The following is a 16385-nucleotide window of genomic DNA, read 5'->3' on the forward strand; positions in this document are numbered from 1 at the left end:
ATCTGACGAATAAAGTCATTGTTGGTGTTTCACAATCTTCATATAAGCTTAACTGGTAGATAAAGTGCTTAGTTTCGAAGTTTTATCTGGCAGTTAATTTATTTCTTAATTAGCTATCCAATACTTTACTTGGGCATAGTGAAGCAGGCCCTTAATAAGTTGTCATAATACACGCGATGTTGTTAACTTTCTAACATTAGTTCTACTCTTCGATCCCTTTGCTAGGTTACCCTGATAGGACACCTCATTTATCACTCAGCTCTTTTTGCGTGGTTTAACTGTCAGTTCTACAATATAAATCCAATTTAAATTATCCTATTCCAGTTACCCGCGAACCTTCTCTCGATCTGGTGCGTCCGCACCTTCGGCAGGAAAGCCACCACCATTGCGGCCTTCACCCTCGGCGGCATCTGTCTCCTAACCCTTGGCGTCGTCGGCGATGACTTCTGGCTCAAATTCACACTTGGAACTTTGGGCGTCAGCTTCATGGCTATTGATGCTGCCACAATTTACATCTACTCGTCAGAATTATTCCCTACTGTGGTCAGGAATATGGGTATGGGGCTGTGCTCTGTAGGTATGAGATTTGGGTCTATGTTAGCTCCGTTTATTTCGAATTTAGCGGTGAGCATACCGTGGTTGCCGACGGTTATCTTTGGGTTCGCCCCGCTGCTTGGAGCGGCAATTTGCCTGTTGCTGCCAGAAACGAAAGGGAAGAAGTTGCCGGACTCTTTTGAAGATGTTGAAGGTTAGGGTTTCAGTAGTCATAGTACGAAATAAACTCGCATAGCGATGTGATTTAAAATCAAGCACGAGGTACCTGCATTTTCCAGCAGCTTACGGAAGCGAAAGTACTTATGTAAATATTTATATGACATGGACAGATCATTGATTTTGATCATTTCAGAAATGCCATTTTAAAATTGGTTACTTCGTGATGTGGTTAGGTTAGGTTGGACTTTATCATGATGTAACCAAGCGACCATTTCCATTGAATTATAGCCACGTCATGAAATGATCAATTCTAAGATCTGGCCACGACGTATACAACGAACTTGAGTGTGTACTTAATTGTACTTTTTTAAAGGTTGCAAGAGTTGAGATTATGTTATTGTAACTTTGTATACATTTATTAATAGTTTGTTCAGATAAGAATGAAAATCGCCTTGAATTATTGTTATAGTTATTAAGAATACATGTTATTGTAACTATAGAATACTTTATTAATACTTACCTTGTCTAATGGTTTTGTACATATTCATATTTTATGATAACGCAGAACAAAAGTGATTATTCCGCTTGTTGTCAAACAGACCCCACTAATATAAATGTAGGTACAGTAAACTGCAGAGATAACTGACCCTCCAGCAAAGAAACTTGTTGATTATAAATCAACGTTATTAACAACCGGACAAGTCCCTTTTTGCTCTGTAGGCACACTTATTTCCAAATAAATTATAATTTTACCTAAATATCACAATACCATCTTAAGATCTCATATAACAGTTTATGTAAGTTTTAATTAAGCGTTTGCTATTGGGTGGGCTTGGTTGTATGTATGTATGTTCGTATGTTTGTCAGTTCGCGCCTCGCTCGCCCAACGAGAAGGGTGCCTTGGCAGCTGTCCGCAGGTAGAAATTGCCAGTTAACCTGAAATAAAGGAGAAGCTTAAAGCCTTGCACATTGCGCTCAAGTTGGGCTGTTCACTTTGTATAATTTGTGCGAAAAAGAAGCAACGTGACACATAGAGCGTTTTCACATTGTCCGAACGGATGTCGGAGACGACCACAAGGGATCATCCGATATCGGATCGAAGTACATATGTGTAAACGCTTATGCTAATCGTGCTAGCCTCTACTTAAACTTTTACCTTTTATTTATAAGTTGTACGACCTATCATATGCTTTGAAAGTAACCTAATAGGTTTTGCCATTCATTTAATTTACTGTTTTCTCCTGTCGCAATTTTTAACTGGTCAACAAACAAAATTGACGTGTTTGGAACGTAGCTATAAGGCGTACAACTTTCAAACCGGAGGTCGCGGATTCGATCCCGGCTCCTGGCTCGTACCAATGAGTTTGTTGGAACTTAATAGGTATACGTCATTTTATGTGTACCAGTGGATGTTCGGCAAAGGAAAACGTTATGAGGAAGACGAATAATCAAAAGGTACTCTACCTACCTTACCTATATACCTATACTACCCTACCTATACATATATATCTACCTATTACCTACCCTCTGGGTTGGGATTTTTTGTCAAAACTAGTTGATGCCAATTACAGATGTGCAAGTTTAAAAAAAGTTGGAAAATGTATCTGAAATTTTAGGACAAAATCTTAAAAAATTAAGGAAACGGAAAATTGCAATCCCAATCCAAACATATGAGAAGTTTCCGAAATTTTTCAATGTGGGCATTTCCCAATTTCACATCAGTTATGCCACTTATGCCTATAACAGCACATAAGTTATGCCACTTATGCCTATGCCCAAGTTATGCCGAACGGCCCCAGGTTGCCTAAAAGATGACTCACGCTAGACCGGGCCGATGCGTCCGACACGTCATTTTCTATGACCGCTGATCGGTGATCACGTGGTGCTTTCCATGGAAAACGAAGCGCTGGAAGCTCCGGCCCGGTCTATCGTGAGTCATCCTTAACACGTTCACTGTCCGTGCCCCGTATATGGGTCGCGGTAAGCCTCTATTACAAAGTCGTAAGGTTAACAATTCAGATTGGAACATGGAACATGTTAAGTTGCAAAATGCAGGGACAACGCTAGTAGGGAGTGCTGCCGGTACTTTTCTACACAAATACTGTACCGGAATCGGGAATTCCCGGTTCTCGCCATACAAACCCGGTACCGGGAGGATTCCCTAAACGGTAGGAAAATGATGACTTATTCTTATTAGGGTTTCCTTCTTGCACTGTCCTTGGAAGAAAGTAGTTATCTTCGCACTTTCGGGCCATGAACTCGCCCCCCTCAAACGACATCCCACACCTCCTAAGATGTTAGAGAGAGAGAGACAGAGACTTACTCAGGGCTGGCCTTAAGTCCCATGTAGACTAGGGGTTCCTCCTTGCACTGTCCTCGTAGGAAAGTATCATAGTCCTCGCATTTTCGGGCCATGAACTCGCCCCCTCAAACGACATCCCACACCTCTTAAGATGTTAGAGAGAGAGAGAGACAGAGACTTACTCAGGGCTGGTCTTAAGTCCCATGTAGACCAGGGGTTCCTCCTTGCACTGTCCTCGCAGGAAAGTATCATAGTCCTCGCATTTTCGGGCCATGAACTCGCCCCCCTGAAACGACATCTCAGACCTCTTAAGATGTTAGAGAGAGAATAGAGACTTACTCAGGGCTGGCCTTAAGTCCCATGTAGACCAGGGGTTCCTGCTTGCACTGTCCTCGTAAGAAAATATCATAGTCCTCGCATTTTCGGGCCATGAACTCGCCTCCCTCTACCGACTCGGCCCAGTACTCCCATGAGCGCCAGTGGCTACAGAAATCTGGGAAAGGTAGTTAATATTTAATAAATTATAGGTATATTTAGTGGCAGAACAGGACAGAAAAGTTATTGAGTGGCCAGTTATCAAATTGGCGTTATTTTGCACTCTTAAAACCGTTCTTGAATACTGAGGGATCTTTATAAGTTGTTGTCGTAAGCTCAATGGCTGGTTTTCACCGCGCAGTTCGTAAACTCAGGACTAATCCTTAGGGCTCCTCTACACGATGGCCCAGCGTAGGCCAGTCTAAGGGACGCAGTTATGGGGTGAAATGAGATAGAAATATCACTTACTCCCTCTAACGCATAAATGCGTCCCTTGGACTGGCCTACGCTGGGCCATCGTGTAGAGGAGCCATTACTATATCATTCGAAAAACGTCATCTGCTTACTAGCAATATTCTTAGTCGGGCAGCATGGTGATGGGGAAAAAGAATGACGACCATTTTCATAATTTGCTCGGTCGACTAAATGTCGAACATATCATGAGACCCACCTTCAACAGTAAGCGGCACTGTAGCCGACAAACACCCCGGCTGCTTGGCCTTGCCCTCGTTCGGCCAGAAGTCCGCCGCGCCCGTGGCCGCCGGGGAGCCGAGCCCGCCGCCGTCCGTGTGCAGCACGTCCACGAACACGGCGTCGGAGCGGGACATGGCCGGCCCGAGCAGCGGCGGGTAGAAGCCGGGGTAGGCCGGGTCGAGGCCGGTCAACCTATATTAAAAACGTTCAATTGTGTTTAAAAATGTTACACTGACGTTAGTCAGAACATAGAGAGTAAAGTAAGATGCCTAAACAAATCGAAACAAAGGATCGATGGTGCTAGTTATTACGGAACCCTTATGCGGTAAATAGGGTAACAGCACCAGTGGCCAGCCAGGGACCAGTAGTCAGCCTTTTAAGTCGTTTATTGGTCATAAATATCTGGTATATTCGATTAAACAAATCGCGTGTAGTCAAATAGGAGCTCTGATTCCTTATTCGTTAATACGTAACGCGGCAGGTGCGGTGAGGTATCGGGGAGAGGATATATACTCGTTCATAAAGGTGATGTTTGTTGACGATAGCTTGAGTGTCATGTCCGCCATATTTTTTACTGCTCGTGGTGTTCTTTTAACGCGTGAGAAAAAATATGTTTTAATATAAAAAGTTACTGTTTTTTGTTAATGATGGGTTTATTGGTTAGTTTATCTATTAAATTGCGTTATATTTAAATAGAAATATCAATATTTAACTTATAAATTGAGGAGGTTGACCACTGGATACCACTTTTTTTACAAAAAATCCAGTGCCCAGCTTCCCGCGGCTGACTTTCGGGTTATTAGTTATTTTCTTTATTTTCGATCCAATGCGACCGTTAGGACCGTTACATTTACATTTTCAAATTTAGTTAGGCATGTCTCAGTCAATTTAAAGTAAAACCCAGTAGTCAGCCGCATTTGAAATAACGTTTTAATGCGGCTGACCACTGGGGTTCACGGATCCAGTACTCAGCCATTATCTTCCTTGGTACGTCGCTGCCAAATATTATGAACTTTAACTCATTTAAATAAGGTTCAAAAGTGTATACATACTTTTGTTGAGAAATATTCCAATATCTAACGGACCCCTGCACGGGTTTCACCAGCATTTAAACCGATTTAAAAAATAATGAATTATATTCAATAAACAGATTCATTAATAAAAAAAAAGAAGATAAATACAGTGTTTATTAGTTTGCAAGAATAATTTTAAGTACCTATGGCCTACAAATTTCGTGGCATGAGAATTGTACTTATAAGAGTATAGGTACCTAGACCTACCTATACTCTAGCTTCCTACCTAGGAATGATAAATATTATAATATCGTTAACTTTAATACAAATAATAGTGTTGTTTATTTCATTGTTATTAATAGTTTATAAAGGCTGAGTACTGGGTACACAAAGGCTGCTTACTGGATTTTAGAGGCTGACTACTGGAGAAAAGTGCAATTTTTTGTTTAATCTTAATTATAGATATTATAAAGAGGATTGTTATTTTTTGACATACTTTATTTCAAAACTATAATAAACACTTGATCTAACCATGTCATGCGTTTATTTATCCGACTAATCCTGTAGAAACGTCGAGAGTACAAACTTTAAAAATGCGTTATAAGGCTGACTACTGGTACCTTTACCCTAGTTTGTCAATCACTAACAAATGACACGGGATCACGGAATTTACCACAAAATTTGGCTCCGTGTTAAGCGCCATTTATTGAAGTTGTATAATTTCACTATATTATTTACTTACACCTTCGTCTATGAGACTGCCCTTCTGACTTTGGTTCCTCTTCCTGCCAAGAACCGCACGATGATCCCCAATCACTGTCACTAATCGCTTCGATAGAGTGCCCCACAAAGTGTAGCCTAAATGCGTGGGTATTTTGTTTGAGAATTGTTCTCCTTTTGACGTGACAACGTCTTATAATTCGATGGAGCCGCACGCACGAAAAAATATGACTCATACGGTGTTACCTCGCTCTGAGGCGTTCCATTTAAGGCTTGAAGTGCAAGCGAGAGCGCGCAACGAGCGACAAAGAGGCACAATCGGCCTCCGCGTTCGGCAGCAATTGTATTTATGCGTACAAATAAATGTAACTTGATCAATTCAATTGTGATTTCCATTTACCTCCTTCTCTATATCCATACAAAGTATCTATCAAACAAATAAAATTAAAATTTTCTTTTGAAATAGAAACCATTCCATCAGTATTTTCTTATGACGTTGTCACGTTCAACTATCGTCAGTAAACCGACTTTACAGACAACCATTTTTATTTATTTACTAAGATATTTGAACCCTATCTATTATAAGGTATAGAAGATTACAAACTACAAGTCGAAAGACATTTGTCGATATCGAAAATCCTACCCTAAACATACCTGGGCACTTTCGTTTTTCTTTCCGCCAAGAACCGTGCGGCGATACCCAGCAGCTGCGCGCCCATGGAGTGCCCCACCAGGTGCAGGCCTTCCAGAGACAGTCCGCCTTTTATTAACCTCGCTATTGCCTTCCCTGTCTCTTCACCCACCTGGACAGAGATGAAGAATAATTTAACATATTAACTACACTGACCAGGGATCGGAACCGGTTTTTTGCAAAAACATCGAAATAACCATATATTTCGGTTTATTTTATACTCTAAATGTAGGACTCAGTTGTGTTTTCAGATAACGACTTCGTATTATTAGATTGCCTAATTATAAATGAAGTAATTAACAAAGAACGAAAAAATACCGTTTTCGTTCCCATACAAAAAATACCGGTTTCCGATCCCTGACACTGACACGCCGGAAATACGACCGCAAGGAAAGGAAGGAATACTAACTGTAAAATATCAAATAAAATTAAACCAAATAAAAACCAAACGAACGTTATTATATATTTACCATTCAAAATCATCATTTAAGTCAATTCTACCAGCCAACATAAGACAACAATACAAAACTTATATCAGATTACTTTGCCACACATATAGATAAAATGCAACTTTCTCATCAGTTTTTGAACAATTAAGAGAGCATTTTCCACCTTCATTATTAATTATCATTCAGTATTTTTCATTACACACTTTGGTCATATCGCCTTGGTGCAAGTATTCTACTTCTTGTTTGGATATTGCAACTGTTCTTTTTAAGGCGTTTCATATAAGTACCTACACAAACAAAGAGAATTTCAATTGACAAGAAGAATTTCTATTGATGATGATGTGATGTCCTCCCATACATATCCGTCGACGGCGACATCCTGACAAATAAAATAAGTTTTTGGCAAATATTTTTGGTACAAGCTTTTATCGCTGACTATACTTTTCTTTCCACAGGCAACTAATACTCATCGAGCAAATTCTAAAAACCCAAAACACAATTAGGTTGCGTTGTTTTATCACAGAGTTCCTATGTCCACCTCTTGTCTCCATCATCAGATCAGCTCGATGGTACCATAATATTGCATTGTCACTTGACTTACATATGTATGCAAATTTTCAGCTCAATCGGAAACCGGGAAGTGGATCAAATTTAACTTGCAAGATTTGATTACAAACAGACAACGGTCAGGTGAAAGTAAATAAAAGCTTGTAAAAAGGGTCTTAACTATTACGTGCATGGGCCCGAACGTGGCTTGCGAATTCAAATTTTGTTTTGTAAAGTCCGGCAACACGAAACAGTAGAGTTGCCCAGATGCGTTGTATGTGAAATGGTAGGAGGGCTTGGGCCGAGTTTTTCGGAGCTGGTGTTTGGCGTCAAGATCTTCAAGTCGGGTGTGTTCGTTCTATGTCATTGTCGTTAAAATTTAAAGATTAAGACTCCTGTCGACCTGTCCTATGATTCACCACGGTGACAATTATCACCAAATAGTGACAAGAGAGCGTAGTGAGAGCGTAGATAATGCTGGTCCAACAAGCAAATATTAACGATAGATACCAATCATTACTTATTGACTCGGAAATTGTCAGAAAATTGTGAGTGCCAATTCTCACCGTGTTGAAATAGCAAATCAATGAGAGCCTAGGTAGTTATAAAATTGACATCTACTAACCGCCTTTACGCCGATGCCAGAGACTACGTAGTTGCCGAACGCCAGGTTCACCCAATCCAGGAGGAGCGCGTTGTACTGTCCATTCTCCAAATAAAAAACACCTACTTACCGCCCTTAAGCCGATGGCAGAGACTACGTAGTTGCCGAACGCCAGGTTCGACCAGTCCAGAAGGAGCGCGTTGTACTCTCCATTCGCCAAATACGCTTCCATCACGCGCTTGACGCTTGCGTCTGTGAATAGCTCCACATAGCTGCAATTTGACAAAAAGATAAAATAAACACAATTGCGAGAGAAAACATAAAAACACAGGCGTGTTTTTCCAAGCAGACGATTAGGGAGAAATAGAATGATGTTAATCCTATAAGATTAATTGGTTTTTGTACTGTGGATCTGGTTAAGATCGCAGAGGGAGCCGATGGTTCGGGGTAGCGCACGACCGGTCGTTGTGAAGGTTCCTTGGGGAGGCTTATATCCAGCAGCGGACGTCTTTCGGTGTCATATAATGACCTACCTATATCGATTTAGGTATTATAGCCCTTAAGGATATCCCGTACGAACACATTTATTGTGAAATCAGAATTTATTTTTCAGTGTTTTTGTACTAATTATTTATCTGAGCAATTTTTGATCCTTTGTCACAGAGAAACTCCTTTACCTCCACATCTGGTGAGAAGTATGTCCATAGTAGAAACCTCAACCTATTTTCTATGTATAGAATACATTCTTCGTTACCCATGAGCGTAGATAACGGTGGGCCGCTGCGGGTCGAAGTTGGGGTCGGCTAGAAGCCGCTTGGTCTCTCTGATGCGGTAACCGGCCGGTTTTGTTGCGTTCGGGCTGGGAAATATATAACATAAAACTATTAACCAGGGTCTCCAAAGTCTCCAAATATCCTCCTTAATGACATTCAAATTTCGAAGATGTGCATTTGGAACTTTCTTTGATGGGAAGCCACATATGAATGTGTGTAGATAAAGCAATGTATGTAACTGTACATAATTAGGCATTAGAACACCCGTGTGATGTTTTATGAAACTCGTTTTCAGCTCGTTTCATAGTAGATGTCCGCTCGGATTTTAATACCTTTCATTATGTCACAATAAACTACTACGAGTATTATAAGTAGGTATACATTGGATACCGTTTTATTAGGCAGGCATCCGGTTTTTATCCCACAGCCCAGGTTTTAGTCCATCGTTTTCACCTAATTCCCTATTATCTACATTTAACATAAAATATTTATTTACATAATAGATATATACAGAGGTATTACAGTAACTGTACAAATACTAAATTAATAACTAGCTTAAAACTAAAATAGGCCCTTGAGGCATTGTACCAAGGATGCTGGTGACATTTCCTCGTTGTATCGCAATGCTGATACGTTGTGCGAGGAAGCCGCCAGCTCTTCGGTCCCCAGTTACGTTAACCAGACGCTTTGCGATTTCTGCAAAAAACTTGTGCGCGCTGGGACCCCATGGACCAACGTTTTAGATTCCCTCAACTTTCAATTGTCCAAACTTGTACCCTGGAGGATGCTGCCTCTGCGTGTCTGCGTGCGTCCCCTGACACGAGTGAGGACAGTATCCACTCGGTGTACCCCTTTAATTTTTATTCAATTGACGAAAGGGCCTCTACGTGTTAGCTTTCGCACCGCACACGCCTGTCAAATGCCCCGGGGGCCTAGCCAAGGTGACAATCGTTCGCAGAGAAACGAAACGAAACGCTACCTGTCTCTATCGCACTAACACTAAGTGATAGAGAGACAATTAATAGCGTTTCGTTTCGTTTTCTACAAAATTGGCATGTCGACTAAGCCCCCAGAACACCATTGATCAGTGGCGTAGCGAAACGGCCCCTCGTCCACGGCCTCGCTCTTAAAGAGACCTCGCGGGAGCCAACCCTTTTTATGACCCTTGGGAATACACATTGAAAGAAAAGGGCCTCGCAGGTGCGACTTCGCCGACGGCTAGACTAGTTCACGCTACGCCACATTGTTCCGTGGACGGGAAACAAATATTTAAATAATAACATAGAAGAATATTTTACCTGTACAGTCGTAGGATGACATCGTTGACGCTAATTTTACGGCCTTCGGGCACTGTAACATAACAGATTTTACAGTACATATGGTGCTACTTTACCGCACTAGTGTGAAAATTAGCATATTACGTTACTATGTCAAACATTTAAAGAGCCATATGTACTGTAAAACGTTGTACGATACATGTGCGAATAGGTAATTCGCAACTCGTGTCGATTTAAAACACTCCCTTCGGTCGTGTTTTAATTTATCTCCACTCGTTTCTAATTTCCTATTTTTCGCACTTGTATCGTAATCAACTATTACAGTAGGTACCTACATATGGTGCTACTTTCCGGCACTACTGCGGGAATGAGCATATTTCGTGCCTAAATCGAAAGTTATAGGACCTGGGTGCATATCCAACGTGCCAATCGTTGACGCTCCGTAGCGAACGAAACGCAGCGTTAACGATTGTTAGGTTGCCTACGCACCCTGCTGTAAGACGTACGATACACGTGCGAACGAATACGTAATTTGCAACTCGTATCGCCACTCGTTGGGATTTTCCTACTTTCCGCACTTGTATCGAAAATAACTATTACCATATTACATTTCTTAATAAATTAATGTGCTTGACTTCCAACTGATCTCTTCTAATATTTTACGTTACAACTACACCATTTAATAATACGGAACCCAAATGTACCGTCATATTCGAAGCGAGAGGTATACAAAATTGGTATGATGCTCACCTGAGACTTTGCTCCGAAGTATCTGCCGGAAGCTGTCGTAAGAGAGCGGAAGTCTGGGCTCCCTCTGCCCCTGACATGACAATGACACTAGAACATGACCAAAATAATATATTGAGGAAAAATATAATTTTAAAATATGAGTTATGTACCTTATAAAAGCTGTAGAGGTAAACAATAGTTATTTGTGTCCCAAGGGAGGAAAAGTAGGTAATTGCGTGCCGCGTGTAAAATTAAACGCGGGATGGAAGGTCCTGCGTTTCCTCCCGTGGTGTGTTTACTATTTTTCTGCTCGACGGAGGCGGAAAGCGGCAATTTCGTCTAGCGCAGCGGGAGCAAAGTTGACGCCTTCCGCCTGGAAGGCAGAAAATAATTTTTTTTACCGATTATTTTCTGACGGAAAAGTGTAACTTGAGAATAAAATACAGTATTTTATTTTAAATTTAAATACTTAGTTATAACAAATTATCTTTATAGAGGTGTATTGTCAAATAAAAATGTGTAGCCACATAAATTTACTGTCATCTTTCGACACATGATAAACTTTTAGAACGCCATTCGACTTTGATCCTTATTATTTACTGATATGTATTAAATTTCTTAAATACCAAAAAGTGGCGCCATCTTACAAACAAAGTTATAGCGCCATCGCTCGAAATGATGCTGTCATAACTTCGGCCTTTGATCTATTAGATGGCGCCACTTTTTGATATTTAACAAATTTAACACATATCAGTAAATAATAAGGATCAACGTCAAATAGCGTTCTAAAAGTTTTATACGTACATGTGTCGACAGATGGCAGGAAATTTATGTGGCTACAAAGTTTTCTTTGACAATACATCTCTATTTCAAATTCTCTTTGGTTATACTTATAAATAAATTCACATTCACTAATTAAATATTATACGCTTTTTGTCAACCCGAGCACGGCCCGATTTAAAGCCCAAAATTAAGTGGCTTTCCAATTTTAAATCAAAAATGTAATAATCAATCATTATTATTTCTCTGGTAGAAAACAATTTGCAAAGTACCTTTAATAATATAATAATTGAGCCTATATACGTCCCACAGCTGGGCAAAGGCCTCCTCTCATGCGCGAGAGGGCTCGGGCTATAGTCCCCACGCTAGCCCAATGCGGATTGGGGACTTCACATACACCTTTGAATTTCCTCGCAGATGTATGCAGGTTTCCTCACGATGTTTTCCTTCACCGAAAAGCTAGTGGTAAATATCAAATGATATTTCGTACATAAGTTCCGAAAAAACTCATTGGTACGAGCCAGGATTTGAACCCGCGACCTCCGGATTGAAAGTCGGACGTCATATCCACTCGGCCACCACCGCAAGAACCACGACCGCCACCACTGAAAGTACCTTTACCGGGGAAATTTTAATTTTATTCGCCGTGTAGAAAGGGAGAAGTCCTATACCCAAAAAAACCGTGGCAAAAATACCTATTTCAAATGTAAAAAATGTTTTCATCTAATTTTGTAGTTTCATTGACGTTACAATATTTAATTTATAGTCAGCTGCAGTGATAGGTGACCCCCTACATTTCTATGTAGAGGGGGTAAGTTATCTCTACAGATGACTACAATATAAACATTTTAAACTTTTGAATCTTACATAGAATATTTACCGGAATAAGTGTTATAATACGCAAATTACGCCTAACATTGAAACTAAAGTCACGGTCGACGGCTTATGGAAGGAGAATCCGCGTAAATAACCGTCCGCGTAACACATTATAAACGTATTAGTTTTTAAATATGTTAGCTCACAAGAAAATATGTTTCTTTTGAAATTTTTTTTTTAAATATATACATGCCAGATGAATACTGCTGTTTACCAATACAGTACCACTTAAGAGCCCATCAACGTGCTCACTAGCGCCACTGGTAAATAATTGTGATTATTTAAATTTAACGATAGATATTTAAATAACCGGCCAAGAGCATGTCGGGCCACGCTCAGTGTAGGGTTCCGTAGTTACTCTTCCGTCACAATAAGCTAAACTGGAGCCTAAAGTATAGTAAATTGTTAACCAAGGGGTGAAACGGTACCTTTCACCCGAGTTAAACAAATAGACAAATTTGCATAATCAGTACCTAATTAAAGTAAGTCTTTTTACTATGAAGGGAAAACTTTTTGCGATAACTCAAAAACAGCTAAGCTGATCATATCTGCTATAGTTTTCATTTAATGTCTTTCTTAAGCTCTACTTCCACAATTTTTTTCATATTTTTTGGACCTATGGTTCAAAAGTTAGAGGGGGGGGACACAATTTTTTTTTCTTTCGGAGCGATTATCTCCGAATATATTCACTTTATCAAAAAATGTTTCTTGAAAACCCCTATTAGTTTTGAAAGACCTTTCCAACGATACCCCACACTCTAGGGTTGAATAGAAAAAAAAATATCACCCCCACTTTACGTGTAGGGGAGGTACCCTAAAAAAAATTAAATTTTTAGATTTTATTGTACGACTTTGTCGGCTTTATTGATTTATATATCCATACCAAATTGCAGCCTTCTAGCACTAACGACCACGGAGCAAAGCCTCGGACAGACAGACAGACAGACAGACAGACGGACATGGCGAAACTATAAGGGTTCCTAGTTGACTACGGAACCCTAAAAAGGGGGCCGCTACGTACTGTATTTTGTATTTAAGTACCTTTTGAATACATCATAATAGTTTTTACGTTGCTGGATTCGTCGATCTAGGCGTACTAAGTTAAAACGGCCATTTTTGTTTTGAGAGACCGACGAATCCAGCATGATAAAGAACTAGTTTGGTGTATTCAAAAGGTACTTAAATACAAAATACAGTACATAGCGGCCCCCTTTTTGTCTCAGTTATTTAGCAGTCTCGCTAGTGAACACGTTGATGGACTCTTAATCGCTCACTGAGATAAAATTCATACGGACGAGCGGACAGATAGACCGAAAAATAAATTGCGATATTAAGGGTTCTTTTCGACAGAGGAACCATAAAAAGGTGGCCGATAAAAAACCCCGTTTTACCTCGCGCACTGAGGGTTCCGTACCAACGTTCAGCTATCTCATACAAATATAAAAAGTGGCTGTGACATAATCGGACAGACAGACGGACATGACGAATCTATAAGGGTTCCGTTTTTTGCCATTTGGCCACGGAACCCTAAAAACACAGCGCCATCTATCGGCAAATCGGTAATTGTAATCTCATAGAAATTTCAAGTATAATAAATAAACACATGCAAAGGTGGTTAAATTGCAAACTTAATTTAATTTTTAGGGTTCCGTAGCCAAATGGCAAAAAACGGAACCCTTATAGATTCGTCATGTCCGTCTGTCTGTCCGATTCTGTCACAGCCACTTTTTTCCGAAACTATAAGAGCTGTACTGTTCAAACTTAGTAAGTGGATGTATTCTATGAACCGCATTAAGATTTTTACACAAAAAAAAAAAAAACAATACATTTTGGGGGTTCCCCATACTTAGAACTGAAACTCAAAAAATCTTTTTTCATCAAACCGTGGGGTATCATACGTGTGGGGTATCACATGCAAACTTCCACCGAAAATTGGTTTGAACGAGATCTAGTGAGTATTTTTTTTAATACGTCATAAAATTTTAAAAAATTTTTTTTCATCAAACATATACGTGTGGGGTATCTATGGATAGGTCTTCAAAAATGATATTTAGGTTCCTAATATCATTTTTTTCTAAACTGAATAGTTTGCGCGAGAGACACTTCCAAAGTGGTAAAATGTGTGTCCAAAGTGGTAAAATGTTGAACAAGATCTAGTAAGAAGATTTTTTTATAATACGTCTTAAATTGTACGGAACCCTTCATGCGCGAGTCCGACTCGCACTTGGCCGCTTTTTTTTAATTCGGAAAAGACTTTTGTTAATGTTTTCTTTATAGAGTTGTGAATACATATTATACTGGATTTTTTTTGTTACGGAATATTATGCAACTCAAGTTCTTTCTGACGACATTAGACGTTAATTTTTTATTAAGGGTTCCTTCTATTTTCCCTTTACGGTACCCTAAAAAGGAGGCGCACTTATGAATTTATTAAATATGCCTTTTTCTAATGGCACTAACCGTTGGCACATTAGGTAGCTATAGTCTGTCAAGCCATTTCCGCCAGTATAAAAAAGCGGCAAATTTATAAGACGTAGACTCGAAGGCTTATTTTTCCATATAAAATTTGAATTTCGCGCCTTTATCTACTAAGAAGATTTGGCCAGCTCAGTGGGGTTGGCAACTGTCAAAGGTTTGCATAGATGGCGCCATCATAGCTTGCCCCTGTCTCTAGTTTTGTTCTATGAGATTTGGCTTAAAGTACTGGAATCCAGGTCACAAAATTCAAAAAAAAAAAACAAGAATTTGACACAATTCTAGGGATTGACAGGGCAAGCTATGATGGCGCCATCTGTTTAATACTTCGACCGGCCAACCCCATTTCATTAATTTTAATTTACAACACTATATAACCTCTTGTCATCTTGTTTGTCTTGTGTGAAGTGACGAAATATAATGATTTCTAAGTTTTAGTCTACTTTTTGTATCTTTTAGGAACAATTTTGTTTGTCCTATACTGCACAAAAGGTTTGACTCCATTTTCTGACCACACACACATACATCGTGTTTTTTTTATTTCCGTTAATTTAAAGGGTGCATTCCTGAGCTTAAATTAAGTAACTTTCTCAAAGACACCGATATTCTAACTAACTCTATTTCGGAGATAATCAATAATTTATTTTTATCTTATAAGGCCCCTACGAGCGTGTACTTTTGCCTTAGGGTCTGTTTACATACTGATTAGTGTTTAATACGAGTTAATACATTTGCTGCTAAACGTAAGTACTATCTCGGACGATCGATGTTTGAAATGTCATTGATATGTCATAGTTTTCAATTGTTTGGTTAAGTTAAATGTAATGCCCTCGTTACAACAACGCTATATGCAACATTTAATAACTTTTTATTTAAAAAAATTACAAAATTCCCCTGCCATTTAGTTTCCTTAAACGAACTTACTCATGCCCCGAAGTTAACGGAATTCAATAAAAACACGGTATATAATAGGTTCACTAAATTCACTCACCAGTCACTATAAAAAACAATGTCATAAAATCCATAATAGATGAGCACTTGCCGGCGCGCAGTCTTAGACTAGACGAGTCGCAAGTTCGATCTCGATCCTGTTAGCGATCGGCCTCGACCGTCACATCTACGACGTATCTATGTTTATTGTCTTTTATTTTCTGAGTTATCCGTCAATACTTCTATAACATTATACAACGTAGGTCTCTGGGCCTTGTAAACGCATAAAAATAAAATAATAAAGAATAGTTACTGTAAAAAAAAAGTAGGTAAGTATTATACAATATTTTTGCGTTATTTTACTTTAGGGATAAAATATAAAAAAGTTCATATTACAAAAAAAGTTTTAGTATAGAGAAACTGATTAGAACATGTCAGTAGAAAAAGGAGCGAAATTAAAATTCTCTATGGGAACTCAACTCTTCACGCCAATTTTTT

General features: G+C 39.4%; 2 protein-coding genes across 5 annotated transcripts in view; one reads left to right on the forward strand and one right to left on the reverse strand.

Moving 5' to 3' along the window:
- LOC133530988 (organic cation transporter protein-like) overlaps positions 1-6140 on the forward strand; it is a 22524-nt gene extending 16384 nt beyond the window's left edge. For all 4 annotated transcript variants that reach the window (XM_061869076.1, XM_061869060.1, XM_061869068.1 and 1 more), the window contains exon 5: positions 325-6140. In XM_061869076.1, coding sequence (XP_061725060.1) covers positions 325-753 — 429 coding nt within the window. In that variant the 3' untranslated portion in view covers positions 754-6140. The remainder of the gene's footprint in view (positions 1-324) is intronic.
- LOC133531012 (pancreatic lipase-related protein 2-like) lies at positions 1200-16097 on the reverse strand. Its single transcript, XM_061869090.1, has 9 exons — positions 15949-16097; positions 10848-10934; positions 10119-10170; positions 8802-8906; positions 8178-8319; positions 6412-6560; positions 4002-4216; positions 3356-3509; positions 1200-1650 (listed from the first exon to the last, which is right to left on the reverse strand). The coding sequence occupies exons 1-9, from the start codon at positions 15980-15982 to the stop codon at positions 1578-1580; spliced, it is 1011 nt and encodes a 336-aa protein (XP_061725074.1). The 5' UTR covers positions 15983-16097; the 3' UTR covers positions 1200-1577.
- Between the last annotated feature and the right edge of the window lie 288 nt (positions 16098-16385).

Source organism: Cydia pomonella, chromosome 2 (assembly GCF_033807575.1).
Source record: "Cydia pomonella isolate Wapato2018A chromosome 2, ilCydPomo1, whole genome shotgun sequence".
NCBI classification, from domain to species: domain Eukaryota; kingdom Metazoa; phylum Arthropoda; class Insecta; order Lepidoptera; family Tortricidae; genus Cydia; species Cydia pomonella.